General features: G+C 40.7%; 1 protein-coding gene across 1 annotated transcript in view; it reads right to left on the bottom strand.

The window, feature by feature from the left end:
- The window catches only part of GALNTL6 (polypeptide N-acetylgalactosaminyltransferase like 6), a gene marked incomplete at both ends in the record, with an annotated part of 1173146 nt that overhangs the window by 57866 nt on the left and 1098092 nt on the right, over nt 1-17188 (bottom strand). Inside the window, one exon of the mRNA XM_080796997.1 lies at nt 5688-5909. Coding sequence (XP_080653123.1) covers nt 5688-5909 — 222 coding nt within the window. The remainder of the gene's footprint in view (nt 1-5687; nt 5910-17188) is intronic.

The raw sequence follows: 17188 nt of genomic DNA, 5'->3' as shown, positions 1-17188 counted from the left end.
CAAGAATCGGTTTGAAAGAGACACCAACACATCCTCAGATGGTCCTTCAGATAACACCCCGCCTAGGGCCAAACTTCCATTCACGTAAGCTGATAGGGAGAAATCTGAAAAGCCTGCAGGTGAGAATGTTAGAAGAAAGAGGAAGAAAGCAAGTTAAAAGAAGTCAAGTGCAGCGGCAGCAGAGGAGGGGAACCGGAATTCTCAAGGGCCCCGGTCTCTGCGAAGGTTCCGCAATTCCCGGTGACATTAATGTCGAGGAAGGAATTTAAATAGCAGCTGAAGGAGTTCGGCACTGAGATGAATTTTTAAAATAAAGATTTAAAAAAAGTTTTGCACCACTGCAAGAAGACAGACGGATGCGCCCAGATTGGCACATTGAGGACAGAAAGCAGACACATCTCAGAGGCATCTCTGGCGCCGGTTGGGAAAGGCACGTTTGTCTGTTTTACATCTTTTATTCCCTCTTACACATGATATTTGGGATTCTGCAGAACTCTGCTTTTTGGACTCTAAAGGAGTACTATAAATGTCTTTAGCAAATTCATGAATTCTAAGGAGGGGAAGGGGTAAGAAGGAGAAAAATAATAGGAAATTCTGCTTCTTTCATTTAGTATCTTGACACAAAAAAAGGCACTCCATATGTGCCTGATTTAAGAATAGTTTTTCACTTTAAACTTGCTCTTACCCTATCCAGCACAGCCGCGTGGAAAAGCACACTGCTTCTATCTGAATGGCACAAAAGGATGTTCGACTTAGGACACAGCTCAAAACCCTGTTTCTTTCCCCTGGGCCCCACGCCACCCACCACTCCACCTGGCCTGGCCACTTGCCGAGGGCCATCCTCCCAGTACCCGACACCCGCAGGATGGAGTGACTTCTACCCTGGAAAGCACTTCTCTGTGTGACTTTAATCTCCTCTTGCCTTTAAGTAGGAAGCTGTCAGGGAGAGTTTGGAAATTGCCAGAACAGAGGATTCTCACTTTTGGATTTTTCCCCTTTTCTCCTAAGGGTATCAGAAGAGAATATTGAGTATCTTGCTTGACTATCATGGGGACCATAGACCTGAGAGTCCATCAAGATGGGTTTCCTGAGAGTCGACCTCAAACTCTTCCTGGCCAAGCTTTTCAAAGTGGTGCATGATGAATGGCCAGCAAGGGAAGGTACGGAGGCTCTTCCTCCGCGTGGTGGAGCGGAGAAAGGGCTCTGTGTGCTCCGTGGAGGCTCTGGGCAGAGCAGTGAGTGGCAAGGGGGACCACAGGGACCCTAGATCCTCCACTCGTTCATCATTCATTCGATCAGTGAATATTTATTATATGCATACTCTATGCCAAACACTTTTTTTAGCTGCTGAACAGCGGTAGTAACTCCACAATTCAACAAAATCTCTATGTCATGAATCTTTCTTCCTAGTGTGAGAAATAGATGAGAACATGATAAATAAATGCATTATAAAACTTGTAATAGAGCGATGGATGTTGAGGAGAAAGATGAAGCAGGGAAGGGGAATTGGGAATGTACAAATCTAACTGGACGTGTGTGTGTGTGTGTGTGTGTGTGTGTGTGTGGATTTTTGCCCCCAGTGGGACGAACAGTGAAGGCTTTACTGAGAAGATAATTTTTTGAGGGAGGATCAGAAGAAAGTGGATCCTTTGAGGAAGGATCAGAAGAAAGGAGCCATAGGATTCCTGGGGCTGGAGGATTTTAAGTAGAAGGAACAAGCGCAAAAGCCCTGGGGTGGGATCTTGCCTGGCCGGTTTGAGGAACGGTGATGAGGCCTGTGTCCCTAGAGAAGAGGAGTCCAGGGGGCGAGTAGTAAGATACAAGGTTGGAGGGGATGCAACAAGGGTCAGATCATTCAGGGCATGCAGAAGGACTTTGAATTTTACCCCAACAGAGATGGTTGCCATCTGTACCATGGAGGAGTGGCGTGATCTCCCATTTTTAGTGGACTCTGTTGAGAACAAGCTAAAGGGAGGGAGGGTAGACACAGAGAGACGAGTTAGGAGACGAATGCAATAATCCAGCCAAACTTGTCAGGGAAATGAGTAGCAGTTTATAGGCTATTTATGGCCTGTACCGTATCCTTTACAAGGTGGGTTCTAACAACCAGCGCCAAAAATTGCCTAAGCACTTCATTGTTTACCCAGAATCAGGCTGGCGCACGACAGCAGGTGGAAATCGTTCCAAGTACAAGTGCATAAAACAGCCAGTTATCCTGCTTTGGGCACGGATCTCCCATAAAGGATTCTTGTGTTTACGTTGCTGGAGGTTTGTGGTTCCTTTCTAGAACCGCTTTCAAAGAGCCACAGAGTCTGCTTTTCCCTTTTCCCTTTCTTACAAAAACAGCAACTGACCTTTTACGTTTATTTAGGAGTTTTGCCCATTCTAACAATTAATTTAAAGTTTATAGGAAATTTAAACAACCCTCTCATATACTGGATTGGGTCCTGGAACAGAAAAGGGACATGAGTGAAAAAAACTGGTGAAATCTGGCTAAAATCTGTAGTTTAGTTAATAGCCGCATACCGATGTTAATTACTTAGTTTAAATGAGCTGCGGTCAATGTGGCAAACCTTCAGAGGTTAACATCGGAAGAACTGAGGTAAACTTTGGGTACCATCTTTTGCAACTCTTCTGCAAATTTAAAATTATTCCAAAATAAAAAAAAATATTAAAAAAAAAGCCCTCTCAAAGGGAAAAGGAAAACATCAGAGTGATCACTTCAAAAGAGCTGTTTTCTGAGATAAAATGATCCATAGAAATATTCTGCACATTTAGTCATTTTTATCCACTGTTAAGAAGTAGGTTGCTATTACCTCATAGATAGTTGGAAATAGTTCTCTTTTTCATGATTTCCTTTAGATCAAGCTGCATTTCAACACTTCTCTTGTCTCCTGGATTAAATGTACAGGCACTATTTCTACTCTCAAGGATCTACTCTGCTTAGAAAATAGGTCTTTTTCAAAGCTATTTACCAGTCCAAACCCTTGTCACTTGTGGTTTTCCTTTCTTTTTGTCTTCCTCCAGTCTTCCAGTTTTCATTCTTGCTGTGCACCACACCTTCACTGAGCAAATGCAACCGAACGCCACTGGCCTTTGAACTGTAGCCCCATTTTCTTCTTCTTCTTCTTCTTCTTTTTTTAAAGATTTCATTTATTTACTTGACAGACAGAGATCACAAGTAGGCAGAGAAGTAGGCAGAGAGTCAGGCAGAGAGAGAGAGGAGGAAACAGGCTCCCCGCCGAACAGAGAGCCTGACACGGGTCTCATCCCAGGACCCCGGGACCATGACCCGAGCCGAAAAGGCAGAGGCTTTAACCCACCGAGCCACCCAGGCGCCCCCGCCCCCCATTTTCTTCTTTCCTGAAACCTAGATACGACCTTTTTTTAAGCTTGCTGAGCTGATGTTTTGGGGAAAGAAATTTGCCATTGTGTTAAAAAAACAACAACAAAACAAAACCCCTGATCTTCTCAATGTCTGATTGTGTAGACCAGAAATGATGAATGCAAATGTTCCCATGGGCCAGGAAAGCTACATAAAGGTGTAAGGCAGTCAAAGGTACTGAATAACAACCTGCTGGCATAGCCGGCCTGGCCTTCAGATGGTTATTTTGACTTTTCTGGGGCCGTTGTGTCTTTTTCTCAGAGAATTGCTAGAAGCTTTGAGTCTGTTTCCAAGCCAGGTGCTTTATAAATACAGGTTGTGGTTTAGTCAGGTTCGAAGGGAAAATGTGACCTGTTGCAGTGGGAAGTAGTAACCACATAGGAACCAAAATATATGTTTCCACATAAAATGGAGAAAAGCTTGATGAGATTTTTAACTAGCTGCGGATCAGGCAGTGATGTTGTGAGAGGTCTTTAAGAATATTTCTGAGTACCTAAGGCAGGACCGCATTTAAATGACAACAGGTGGTAGATAGAACCTGAACCAAAAACACCTCACAAAGGCACTCTCCTGCTTATTGAAAAACAAATTCTTGTGTCATACCACGAGTTAGACTAGGAAAGCTCTTCCTGGGGTCTACTTTACATTTCCACCACTAGAAATGAAGTCCACGGTAGATACCTCAAACTAAGGGGAGCAGACTAATATGACTAAGATTCCAGGGAAGCTTTAATGAAATGTTCAAGATGCAAAGTATCAGATCAGATTGCTAACTGGCTTGAGCAGCCTGTATTAGGACCACATGCACATTCAAAAACATTCGGCAATGGAATGTGCAGAGATGTTCTTGACCTTGACGCTCTCCTTTATGCCTCAGGTATCCCAGGCCTAGGTAGAGGAGATCCTTTTGGACCCTTTTGGCAAAACAGGCAGCGCGCTTGAAACACTATCCAAGGGGAGCTGGGACCGCTTACCCAGTTATGCCGCCTCAGTCTCCTGGTCACTGCTGCTACGCCCTGGGACAACCCGTATTCACAGCTTTGCCAAGCCACAGACCAGACACCAACCAGGCTAAGGCATGTTCTTCCCCACACCACAAAACCAAGGACAATGATGAAAAGGCTCCCCCTCAAGGCACCATCGTCACCTCCTGGCTTCTGAAAGCCTTGAGAACGAGGACAGCGTTAGCTTCCCACCCAGACTGCAATTTTCTCCTCATGGCCTTCTGTTAAAAGCAGATTAAATTGCTAGGATAAAGCCATCTTATCCAATTTTAGTCCTTGCTTTAGCATATGCTTTTCTATGAGGAGAAAGCTATAGTAACAGGACAGAATGGAACTGCGCCCAGCACAATAGTCCTTTCTATGCAAAAAGATAAGATATTTTAAATTTGGGAACTGGGGTTATTCAGCTCTTTCCATTTTAAGTCATGAAGTGAAATCGAAAAGCAGCATTCTGAGGTGGAAAGGGTAGTGCCTATTGAAGCAACCGATGTGACTCCTCCATGTGTCACAGCTGTGAGTGTTATGGAAATGCATTTCTTCATGATTCTGCATAGCAGCTCTGGCTAGGAAAATAGTCAAGCCACTCCGTTACCTCATCCTTGCATATGCCAATAGCCACATGGCTATGCATGGAGGACGGGATGGGGGGGGGGGGGGCTTCTATCACGGAGATCAGGTCACACTTACTGATACTCTAGGGTGACAGCTATTTGCATACTCTGCAAGCTCTTATGGCAATTTCACTAATCTCAAATACATAGAAATATTTTCCAGGTATATTAAAAAAAAATCCATTTGGAGAATCCATAGCGGGTCTGGGTGGGACTATCAACGCTGAGGACTGAATGTTTCTCCCTGGCAATTTCTTTTCTTTTCTTTCTTTCTTTTTCTTTCTTTTTTTTTTTTTTTTAAGATTTTATTCATTTGAGAGAGTCCAAAGTGGTGGGTGTGGGGGTGGGGCTCGGGAGGAGCAGAGGGAGAGGGAGAGGAAGAAGCAGGCTCCCTGCTGAGCAGGGAGCCCCACTCAGGACTCGATTCCAGGACTCCAAGATCATGATCCCCAGCCCAAGGCAGACACTTCACGGACTGAGGACTGAGCCACCCAGGAGCGATCCCCGCCCCGCACCCCCCCCCCCCCCCCGGCAATTTCTAAAAAATGCTGGACATTGATTTATCGGAGGTGATTTACGCTAATCTTACTGGGCCCTAGGGCAGAGGAGCCTGTCCCTCCCGCCACCTGAGCCCAGGAGAGATGGATGCGCTGAAGCAAGAGCGGGTTTCATGCAGCCTCTCCTCACCTCCCCCCAGGCCGCTGGCGGGGGCTCCACCGGAGGGTAGTACTTAGGCACATCCCAGGCCACCGCAGCCATGAACCATTTGAAGTCCTTGCACTTGAGCTGTTTGCGCAGTTCCTTCTGGGCGGAGATGTCCCCGGTGGAGAGGTGTCTGTATTCTGGACGCCGCTGGTAAATGTACTCGGCGAATTCATCCATCCAGGTCTCAGCCACCCGCTTCAGGTTCTGTGCAGCAGAAAAGAATGCCATTTATTTGACCCAGGCACCCAGAGGCTGATTTTCGTTGTCCTAGAACTGGAAAAAGTATAAGAAATTCGACAACCGCCCAACCGCAGGCAGCGCTGGTTGGTGGCTTTTTAATAAATGGGAGTTTTCATAACTGGGACGGGGTGTGATATGGTTAGTCTGAGGCCTTGCACGCATTTCTGCCTCTGGCATGGGGTTCAACGGCCAGTTAGATAATTTATCAGAGTTTGTAAAATTTCAGCTTACGATTACATCAACTTTCTCATCCCTCCTGTTATTTCGTGATTATAAATTCTTTATTTTTCACGCAAAACTAAAAGAGTTGAAACTGGAGATAATGAAGTCCTTCTCAGGCATCAAATTGCTTTAACCATTTCCAGGAACAGTTAGGATCTTGGAAAGAATGAGGACAAACAAGCTGTTACTCTTTTCTCCCAATTACAGAGACAACCCAGCATTACTAAATTCAAGACCTTGTGTTCTGATGATATTTTCTATGTACAATTCCGCTAAGCAGATTCAGTAATTTACTGCACAATGAAGCGTAATGAAGCTAAGGGAAGCACCAACTAGCCGGGCTTCTCTGCAGATGTTTCCATGGGTGAAGGAAGCGGGAGGCTGATGATAGGGAAATAAACATGCTCCTTGGGGGCAGGAGACCGTGTGGGCCCTGGGGAGGAAGCTCAGCCCTTTCATAAGTTTTGAGATGGCGCAAACAACTCATCCACTCCAAGCCTCACATGCCTCACCTGAGAAGACACAGATAGTAATTTGTACCTACATCATGGGAGTGGTTGTAGGATTGAGTGAAGTAACATGTATAAAACAGTTGTGCTAGTACCTGGCACACACTAGGTATTATGGATATTATTATTATTAGCAGAAAGTAATTGGAGTAATTGGAGGTCTAGTGTTGGGCTTGGCCACAGATGAACTGAATTGTTCCCATGGTCTTTAGCTGAGATGAGATGTGCTCTGACACTCCTTTAGGCATATACACACACACATACATATATATACACACATATATATATGTAGATACATATATACATGTGTACATACGTATATATGTATATATTTAATATAATGTAATATATAATATATGTAATATATTATAATATATATAATATATTTGTATATATGTATAACATATATGTAAAATAGTATAATATATATATATATGTGTGTATATTTAAAGATTTTATTTATTTAACAGAGAGAGACTGAGAGAGAGCACAAGCAGGTGGAGAAGCAGGCAGAGGCAGAGGGAGAAGCAGATGCTTAAACAACCAAGCCACCAGGTGCCCCCAAGCTCTATCATATTAAGCACTGGTGAGAGCAGCTGAGTTGTCCAGAGGGTCTAAGTTCTGATGTCCCCAGCTTGTCGCCTAGTTTCCTAGCTGGGGTCCCATAGGCTTTTGGTTCTTGTTTTGTGTTTGAATTTCTTATTTCAAATGCCCAGTTGCTGTGACATGGACCCTTCCTTTCAGTTTCACATTTGTACTTGGAAGATAACGTGAGTAGAATGACTGGAAATTTTAATAAGATCCAGGCATAAGTGACTAAAGGAAAAACTAGTGATATTTAGGAAAATCATTTTCTCTTAAAAATTATTACAAAATCCTAATTAAGGCCTGGAACTTTGCCCAGAGGTCTGCTGGGAGTCAGATCGCCAAATATCTTAGTCCTAGTAAGATTGTACCCTTTTCTTGTTCTGTCCCACCACCTCCACCTCCAGTGTCCCCATGTGCCTCTCTTTCATCTAAGCTTCTCTCCATGCCACCCCCCGCCACTCCCCTCCTTCCCCGCTACTTGCTTCCATGCACTCCTTGGTTACTTTTGGATGCTGGTAGTCATGAGGAAGGGCTCAGTTAATACAGCAAGGTGCAGAAAAGATACAGTGCTACAAAAACTACTCTGATTTCTTGGTTGCCTCTGTGTTCCTTCCTTTCCAAGACTCCTGACATTGAGAGTGTAAGAATTTTTTTTCTGAAGGTTTATTATTTGCCATTGCTGTGCTGCCTGACACCCCAACAGCATCGCCTTGCCCATAATACTTTCCACGCCCCTGACTCCAGTTTACCTCGACGGACGATCAGAGCCAAAATCAATGTTGTTTTGTAATAGTGAAGCCCTTGCCACACATTCCTCACTGCCTGATTTGTTTGGAGAAAGATAAGGAAACAGGTGATGGTGGAGACTCCTGCTTTGTGATGACGCCATGTGCTATACACACCTGTAACATTTATGTCTGAGTCTTCACCATCATCTCGCCATTTACCTTTCATTCGGATAAACATCGTGGATGAAATGCTTGGTATTTTTATCTGTCCTTGGACAGACAATTTTTATGATTAACAAAAAGATTCAAAGATAGAATGGAAAAAATTAGTCAATAATATTGAAACTTTATTTATATTCAAATTAGATTTTAGGCTGAGGTTCCTACTTTTATCCTAAAATCCAATTATTATTTAAAATGGAAATATTTAATTTCTACTGCTTTGTGTTTCTCTGATAAATGAAAGTGAAAAAAGGCAAGGGAATATAAAAAAGCAGAGGCAAAGAGGTAAATTACCCAGGAGTAATGAGAAAATGACTTTATTAGGTAGAGACATGCCTTAAAAATTCTGATAGCTTTGTCACTAAGCTACCTATTTTGACTTGTGTACATAAGCTCTTTTAGACTATAAATTCCATGAAGTTAGGTATAGATCTGTTTTTAATTAAAAAGCCCAGCACCTTGAATGATTCCAAGCACAAGTGTGTGCTCATCTGGGCATGCTAATTATTGAATTAAAAATATATTATAAAATGAATGTGAACAAATTCATAATGTGTGCATATATCCAATGGTAAAGGTGCTGAAATAGGAAAAATTTGTTTAAAAGTGCTGGTGCCAAACGGTAGAAATTTGTTATCTTGGATTTTTTAAAAAAAGATTTATGCATTTATTTATTTGAGTGGGGTTGGGGGGGAGGAGCAGAGGGAGAGGGACAAGCAGACTCACACTGAGTGCAGAGCCTGACGTGGGGCTTGATACCACAACCCTGAGATCACCACCTGAGCCAAAACCAAGAGTCAGACACTTAACGGACTGAACCACCCAGGTGCCCCTGTTGCTTTGGATTTTCTTTTCTTTTCTTTTTCAAGATTTTATTTACCTATTTGAGAGAGAGAGAGAGAGAGAGAGAGAGAGAGAACATCAGAGGGGAGAAGGTCAAAGAGAGAAGCAGACTCCCCATGGAGCTGGGAGCCGGATACCGGACTCGATCCCAGGACTCTGGGACCACGACCCGAGCCGAAGGCAGTCGCTTAACCAACTGAGCCGCCCAAGTGCCCTGCTTTGGATTTTTGAAATAGAAATAGGAGTTATTATAAAATTCATAGAGGAACTCAGATGATCAGCTCAGATGCATTCAATTGGAAATGACTCGAGGTGTCATGATAAATGTTAGCCAGGATAAGCGTCATCAATAAGTAAATGGGGTAGGAGACAACACGCTGGTAAATTGTCCACAACTTTAGGGAAGCTAACCAGGATGGTTAACCAGCCTGGTAGCTTTTGTGTTATCATGTCCTTTTCAAATTGAAATAAACTCGGTTGCAGGTTAGGTTTGCTGATTTCCCAAACACTCTAAAGGAAGCAGCAGGATCATGAATGTATTCCAGGGATAATGTCAAATCATCCTTTTTTGTAGCTTTCCAGGAGATGGGAAAAGAAAAACAGCACGATAATTGCAAAAACTGTAATAGCTAGTTTCCCTCTAACAATGAGCATTACATAAACATTTAAACATAAATACAACATCTTGCCCATTTTCTAATGTTCCCAATGACTCATTAGACATCCTCCATTATAGATGCTCTGTTCTCTGAATTGAATTTCCTACCAGGAGGAAACTTTCCGTAGAGTTATAATTAAGGAATAATTAAGGAATTGTCCTCACTCCCAAACAGTGCAGGTGACTGGCCAGATAATATCATTCTGAAGTCATTATTCTGGAAGTAACAATGCTCTCTGTTCACTTGCCACTGTAATCAGCACATGGTTTTGGGGAACACATTGGAACTGCAGCTGAGAAATATTACAAGCAGTTGCAATATAAATGAAATAATATATAAATAAATATAAATGAAATAATTTAAGTTTAAGAACACATTTAAGTTCGTTGTGGTATTTCTATAGGAGCCTACATAAACACATCCAAATACATGGAGGTAACAGGAAAGGAGCAAAGCAGCCTTCTCACAGAAGCATTCTCAGCTGTGTACACATGATCGTGCAGTTGAGACATCCAATCTCATCTCTTGTCAGAGATGGTAACAAAGAGAAAAATAAATCAATCTGAGTTGGCCCATCTCTCCCTAGGATTGATTGAACACTGGTGAAGATGCTAAAGGTCCAAAAAATTGTTTTCGAGACAAAAGAAAGAATCAAGAATGGACCCTGGCAGATCTATATGTGCAATCATGTACTCCCAAAGTACCTGAAGTTGGGTCTATCAAGGTTGTCTTTTACCCACGGAGCCCGGCATTAGCGGGGATTCCTGTTGTTTGAGATTTAAATAGAATTGCTTCAACGACAAATTACACATTCTTGTCTTCCTCAAGATCTCTGTGGATTCCCAGGGCTTGGTGTTCACACATTCACCCTTCGCTCTGGTTTCCTGTTGGGGGACCTTTCTTTCCTACCGCAGGCTTGCCCCAGGCTTGCTTTCTCTTCTCTGTTTTGCAGAGCAGTGAGCAGGGAGCTTGTGTGCTTCTCCTCACGTCTCAAACACTCCCCAGGTAGATTACTAAGGTGTGAACTGTGACGGCAGATTTGAGGGCCGTGGCAGATCTTCAGATGACAAGGCACAGCAGATGATGTAAGGTGGAATATTTGACTTCCTTCATATTCTTTGGCTGCTATAGAGAATTTCTCTTTGCCAAAATTTCTTCTGTCTTTTGACCCCCTACCATCCTGCTATCCTCAATATTTCCCCTTAAGTCTCCTCAGTAGGACTCATCATTTCCTCTCCGTTTTCATGCAGAGTGAATCAGCTTTCTCTTTGTCTGTCCCTGCTTATCCTGGCCAAACCCTGAAGCCTGTCCTTCCATAACCACAATGTCCTTTCCAGGTGTTTTACTGGGCAAAGATGATTCCCCTAAAAGAAATTTGACAGCTGGCTCTTGAGTTACTCCTCACTGAACATTTTGTTGTAGAAGGGTGGCCCACTGTTCAAGACATTCTCCAGAGAGTCCCTAACAGTCCTCTTGAATTTTATTCTCCTTCAAGACACCTCTGCTTATGGGATCTGCTCTGTTCATTGCCACTTAAAAAATGCAGTTATTTCCTGGCTTTTCCCATACGGTTTCACCTGCTTCAATGTCCTTCTTCCCCTTATTTGTCTGATCTCACCCATTAAGAAACTCTTCTTATTCCTCCCAAGTAGAGATGCCAGATAAAATGTGGGACATGTAGTTAAATTTGAATTTCAGTTAAATAACAAATAACTTAAAAATAAGAGTGCAATTAATAGTTTTATAATGCTTGCATTATCAATATTACATGTGTTAAGTTGAATTGAATTAAATTAAATTAAACAAGGAGGCCACTAGACTTGAGGTGCTCCTAATGTTATGGTGGTCTACCTATGCAAACCAAAATCCAAGCCTATAAATGTCTCAAGATTATGAAATCAAAACACTAGGCACAGCCAATCACAAATAGACAACTAGGCTCTAAGCTATAGCCATTCCAATTATTTTCTTTCTTTGCTTTTGTATTTTTCTCTGTGTTAGTCTTTGCCCTTAATCACTTCCAGTTTGACACGTCCCAATTCAAATAGACTTTTGCTCAAATAAACCCTTAAAATTTTTAATATGCTTTAGTGTATCTTTTAACACATGGGCCATAATTATACAAACAAAGTTATTTATCTGAAATTCAAATTTAAGTGGGTGTCCTGTATTTTTTTATTTGCCAAATCTGGCAACCTTACTGCTGATAAATATAATATGTGTGTAATGTATGTTCCGTGAAGGTTTTTTTTAATTCATTAAGTGACTGTATATCCAGAATCTGGCATATATATATATATATATATATATATATATATATATATATTTTTTTTTTTTTTTTAAGAATCTGGCATATCTTGATGCTATTGCCAATACACAGTAAATGTTTTGCTTCTGTGGAAATCATTCCAGAGAAGTTTCATGCTCTCTGCAGAGAAGCCTGCTATAACACACAGTTGATCTAAATACGCTTCTCAATCCCACTGCTTTTCTGTTTCTAACAGGTGGGATCCCGCTGGCGCTCTATCTGGGAAGCAAGCAGGGAAGCAGCCACATCGTTTAAGCTAACAGCAGTGCTAATTGGGAGCTGGAGGTGAGGGCTCAGCATGGCTGGAATGGACAATTTAGGGCTTACTGTTAACCTGAATCTGCAAATAAGTAGGTGGAGGCCTTCTGTCTCTTCACGTCTGGGCTGGGTCCAGCCAGGCTCGGAGTCGGGGGCAAGGGAGACTGTGGGAGAGGGCCCAATCCTACTCCAGGTCAATCCAAGAGGTTTTCGCCGGCTGGTTTTCCATCCAGTGTGGAAGTCATGTAACAGTTTGAGAAGGAGGGCTACTGGAGCTGAAGAATACATTCATTTTTCCGTGCAGAAAGCAAATGAAGATGTCTCTAGTTCTCTATTTTTAAAAGCTGCAGACCTTCCTAATTCCTGAGTGATAAGCGATATAAAAACTGTTATTCTGAGCACCTTCTCGGTACAAGACATTGATAACATCCTCTCTTTTTAGGTCGACCTCAGTGCTTTCTTGTGTGTTATCACATGCTCCTCTGTTCAACCCAAACTGGGATTAATAGCTCCTTTCTCGGGGTTGCCCAAATATTTATTAACACACTTAACACACTCAGCCTTATATTAGCAATCTTTAGAATTCAAGGCTTGTTTTCTTTGCACTGTCTGACACTAAATCTTTTCATAATTCTAACACTCATGAGGTCTTTGAATTGGTATTTTACCAGGGACATTAAATCACATTCTAGCTCAGTTTATAAGAACAGATTTCTGCCTCTGACTGACCATCTTTATTGTGCGACAAGAAGAAAATAGATAGTTCCATTATACCTGCTGATTCATGACACTGCAGAAATCCCTCCACTAATTATTTCTTCTTGCCAGCAACATTTTAGACCCTGCTGTTAAATTATCCTAAAAATACAATCCCTATTCTGATTCTCAGAAGATTATTTGGCGGTGGATGGTCTGGCCACGAGGCTGTGCCATGGGTGTACTGTCTGGGCCCCCTCACCTCCTGGTGTGCCTCCATTTCTTTGTGCAAAAAGCAATCCTTACATGGGCACTGGCCTGACCCCAGCCCACACGCTGTGCTTGGGTCAATATTAAGCTATTGTATTACGATGGGTTTATAATAGATTTCTCTTTCTTCACCTGTCTTTTTTTTTTTTTTTTTTGGTGCTTTTCTGCTAGCAACGGCTGGGAGCTAGCAGAGCCAAGCCAATCTCACACAGAAACAGTTTCTTAGTTGTCCCAGACACTCCTTCAGCAAGGAGTTGCGTCACTATTCCAGGACTTTAGAAAATTCTGCCTCGATTTAAATGCATCTCTTTTTTCCTCTTTGATGCTTAAGAGAGTCCCACCCTAAAGCCCTCTTATCATTGATAAAGTGATAATGTCATCAAGGATACAGCTCAAAAGAGAATCCTTTTAAGAGAGCCTCAACCTCACGACAATTATTCAGCCTAGCACTGCTTTCTCTCTGATCTAAAGACTTCTTTGAAGTCAGTGGGAATCCTTCAGCAGAAGGAGAGGGTGGCTAATCCAGTACTAAAAAGGGAGGCTTCTCTGACAGGCAGTTTCCTCTCTTCTTCCCCAAGGCTATGTGAGCTCTTTTCAACTGGTTACCTGCTCTGAGCTTTTTGACATAATTTAACTATATCTCTGTTCTATCTTTTGACTGGATATTTTAGATCTTTATGGTAGTGTTTCCGATAACACTTAATGTAGCCTTTAGATATAGGAAAAACGAGGAACAGCTCTGCAAATTATTTAGCAACAAATTATTTAGCAACATGTAAGCCTAACTTTAAAACAGCTTTACTGAGGAAAAATTGATATACAATAAACTGCTGATGTTGAAAGTGTTCGATCTGACACATTTTGATATATGTTTATACTGGTGAAACCATCGTCACCATCGAGATAAGGAACATATGTGTCACCTGCAAATGTTTTCATATACCTCTCTCTGTTTCCTTTCTTAGGCACTTCTACCATCATCGCCAGGCAACCACAGATCTATTTTTTTCCTAATTATTAAGACCTAATTTTTTTTTTAGAGCAGCTCTAAGATCAGAGCAAAATTAGTGGTAGCTACAGAGATTTCCCATTTAGTCCCTGCCCCCACAAATGCATAGCTTCTCCCATTATCAACATCTCCCAACTGGGTGGTTCATTTTATTACAATAGATGACCCCATATTGACATACCGTCACCCAAAGCCCACACTTTTGGGTGGTGAACCGTAGGACTCACTCTTGGTGTTGTACACTGATCTATTTTTTGTTCCCATAATTTAGTTTGTATTTTCTAGATTGATTAATTAATTAATTAATTATATTTTCAAGAATTTTAAACAAATAGAATCATAAAGTATGCACTTTTGTCTGGCTTTTTCAACTAAGCATAATTGTTAAGTTCATCCATGTAGCTGCATGCATTTCTTTTTATTATATTGCAGTATGTAGTTATGCTACAATTCATTTCTCCATTTACCTATGGATGGACATTTGGGTTTTTCCAGTTTGGGGATGTTACAATAAAACTACTATGAACAGTGTTTGTATGGACATTTGCTTTAATTTCTACTGGGTAAATATTTTGAAGTGTGTCTGGGCAGATGTTAAGTAGTCTAACTTTTAATGAAACTGCTAAACTATTTTCCAAAATGGTTGTTCTATTTTCCATTCCCATTAGTATTGTGTGAGCATTCCAGTTAAACCACAACTTCAGCACTCAGTATGGTCACTCTTTTTATTGTTGCCATTAAAAAAGTATGGTTTTAATTTATAGTTCCTTAATGCCTCATAATGTGAAGCATCTTTTCATGCACTTATTTATCATCTGTATATCTTATTTCGTGAACTATTTAAATCTTTTGCCTATTTAAAAAATTGGGTTTTTTTTGTGTGTGTTCTTACTATTGAATTCTGAAAATTCTTTATATATTCTGGATACAAGATTTTCATTAGAACTGTGATAAAAATTTATTTAAATAAAAAAAAAATGTTTGCCATTCCTGCTACCACTAATCCCTTACCTCCGGCAATCTATCTGTTCTCTGTATTTATGAGCTTTTTTCTTTTTAATATCACATGTAAAGGAGATCATGTATTTATCTTTCTCTATCTGATTATTTCACTTAGCATAATGTCTTTGAGGTCCATCTATGTTGTTGCAAATGGCAAGACTTATTCTTTTTTTAGGGCTGAGTGACATTCCATTGTATATTTATACCACAATCATACATCAATGGACACTTAAGTTACTTCCATATCTTGGCTATTTTAAATAATGCTGAAATTAACATGAGGGTGTATACATTTCTTTGAATTTTCATTTCCGTCTCTCAACAGAAACTTTACAGGCCAAAGGGAGTGGCATGATATATTTGAAGTGCTAAAAGAAAAAATACTTCTAGCCCAGAATACTTTACCTGGCAAAATATCACTCAGAATTGAAGGAGAGGTAAGGAGTTTATAGACAAGCAAAAGCTGAAGAAGTTTATCACCACTAAACTGGCCTTACAGAAATCTTAAAGGGAATTCTTTATACAGAAAAGAAAGGGCACTCTTTAGTGACAAGAACACATATGGAAGCATAAATGTCACCAGAAAGGTAGGTATATAGTAAAAGTAATGGGTTACTCAATTATAAAGCTAGTATGAAGGTTAAAAAAACGAGTAGTAAAGATAACTATGATTATAATAATTAGCTAAGGGATATACAAGACGAAAAGATGTGAAATCTAAAATCTTTTTATCTAAGAAGATAAAGTATGGTGGGGGAGAGTAAATATGTTGAGTTTTAGAGCAGGATCAAACTTTAGGGTTATCAACTTAAAATAGACTGTTATAGATATAAGTTGTTATATGTAAGCCTCATGGTAGCCACAAAACAAAACCTATAGTAAGTGCAGGAAAGGCAAAGAGAAAGGAATATAAACATGTTACTAAAGAAAGTCATCAAACCACAAAGGAAGAGAGCAGGAGAAGAAGAAAGGAACAGAGAGGAAATACAAAAACAGTCAAAAAACAATTAACAAAATGGTAATAAGTACATATCTACCAATAACTAATTACATAGGTATGTAGTAAGTACATACCTATCAATAGTTACATTAATAACTAATGTAAATAGACTAAATTCTTCAGTCAAAAAACAGAGAGTGGCTGAATAGATTAAAAAACAAACAAACAAAAAAAGTACCCATCCCTGTGCTGCCTACAAGAGACTGACTTTAGATATAGGACACATACAGACTGGAAGTGAAGAGATGGAAAAAGATATTCCATGGACATGAAAACTAAAAGAAAGCCGAATATACTTACATTGGACAAAACATTTTGTTTTATTACAATAACTGTAATATGAGACAAAGAAGGGTATTACGTCATGATAAAGGGGTCAGTCCAACAAAAGAATATAACATTTGTAAATATTTATGCATCCAATATAAAAGCACCTAAAGGGGCACCTGGGTGGCTCAGTGGGTTAAGCCTCTGTCTTTGGCTCAGGTCATGATCTCAGGGTCCTGGGATCGAGCCCCGCATTGGGCTCTCTGCTCAGTGGGGAGCCTGCTTCCCGCCCCCCCACCACCTGCCTCTCTGCCTACTTGTGATCTTTCTCTCTGTCAAATAAATGGATAAAATCTTTAAGAAAAAATAAATAAATAAAAGCACCTAAATATATAAAGTAATATTAACAGACCTAAAGGGAGAAATAGATAGCAATACAATAACAGTAGAGGACTTTAATACCTCACTTACATCAACAGATAGATAACTCAGAAAGGAAATTAATAAAGAAACATCAGCCTTAAATGACATCTTAGATAGACTTACTAGATATTTATAGAACATCCCATCCCAAAGTAGCAAAATATATATTTTCAAGTGTATAAGGAACAAGTTCTGAGATAGATCATATGTTAAGCCACAAAAGAAGTCTTAATAAATTG

The sequence above is a fragment of the Martes martes genome, assembly GCF_963455335.1.
Source record: "Martes martes genome assembly, chromosome: 2".
Classification (NCBI taxonomy): Eukaryota; Metazoa; Chordata; class Mammalia; order Carnivora; family Mustelidae; genus Martes; species Martes martes.
The sequence above is the reverse complement of the archived record's forward strand: the minus strand, read 5'-3'. Positions and strand labels throughout refer to the sequence as shown.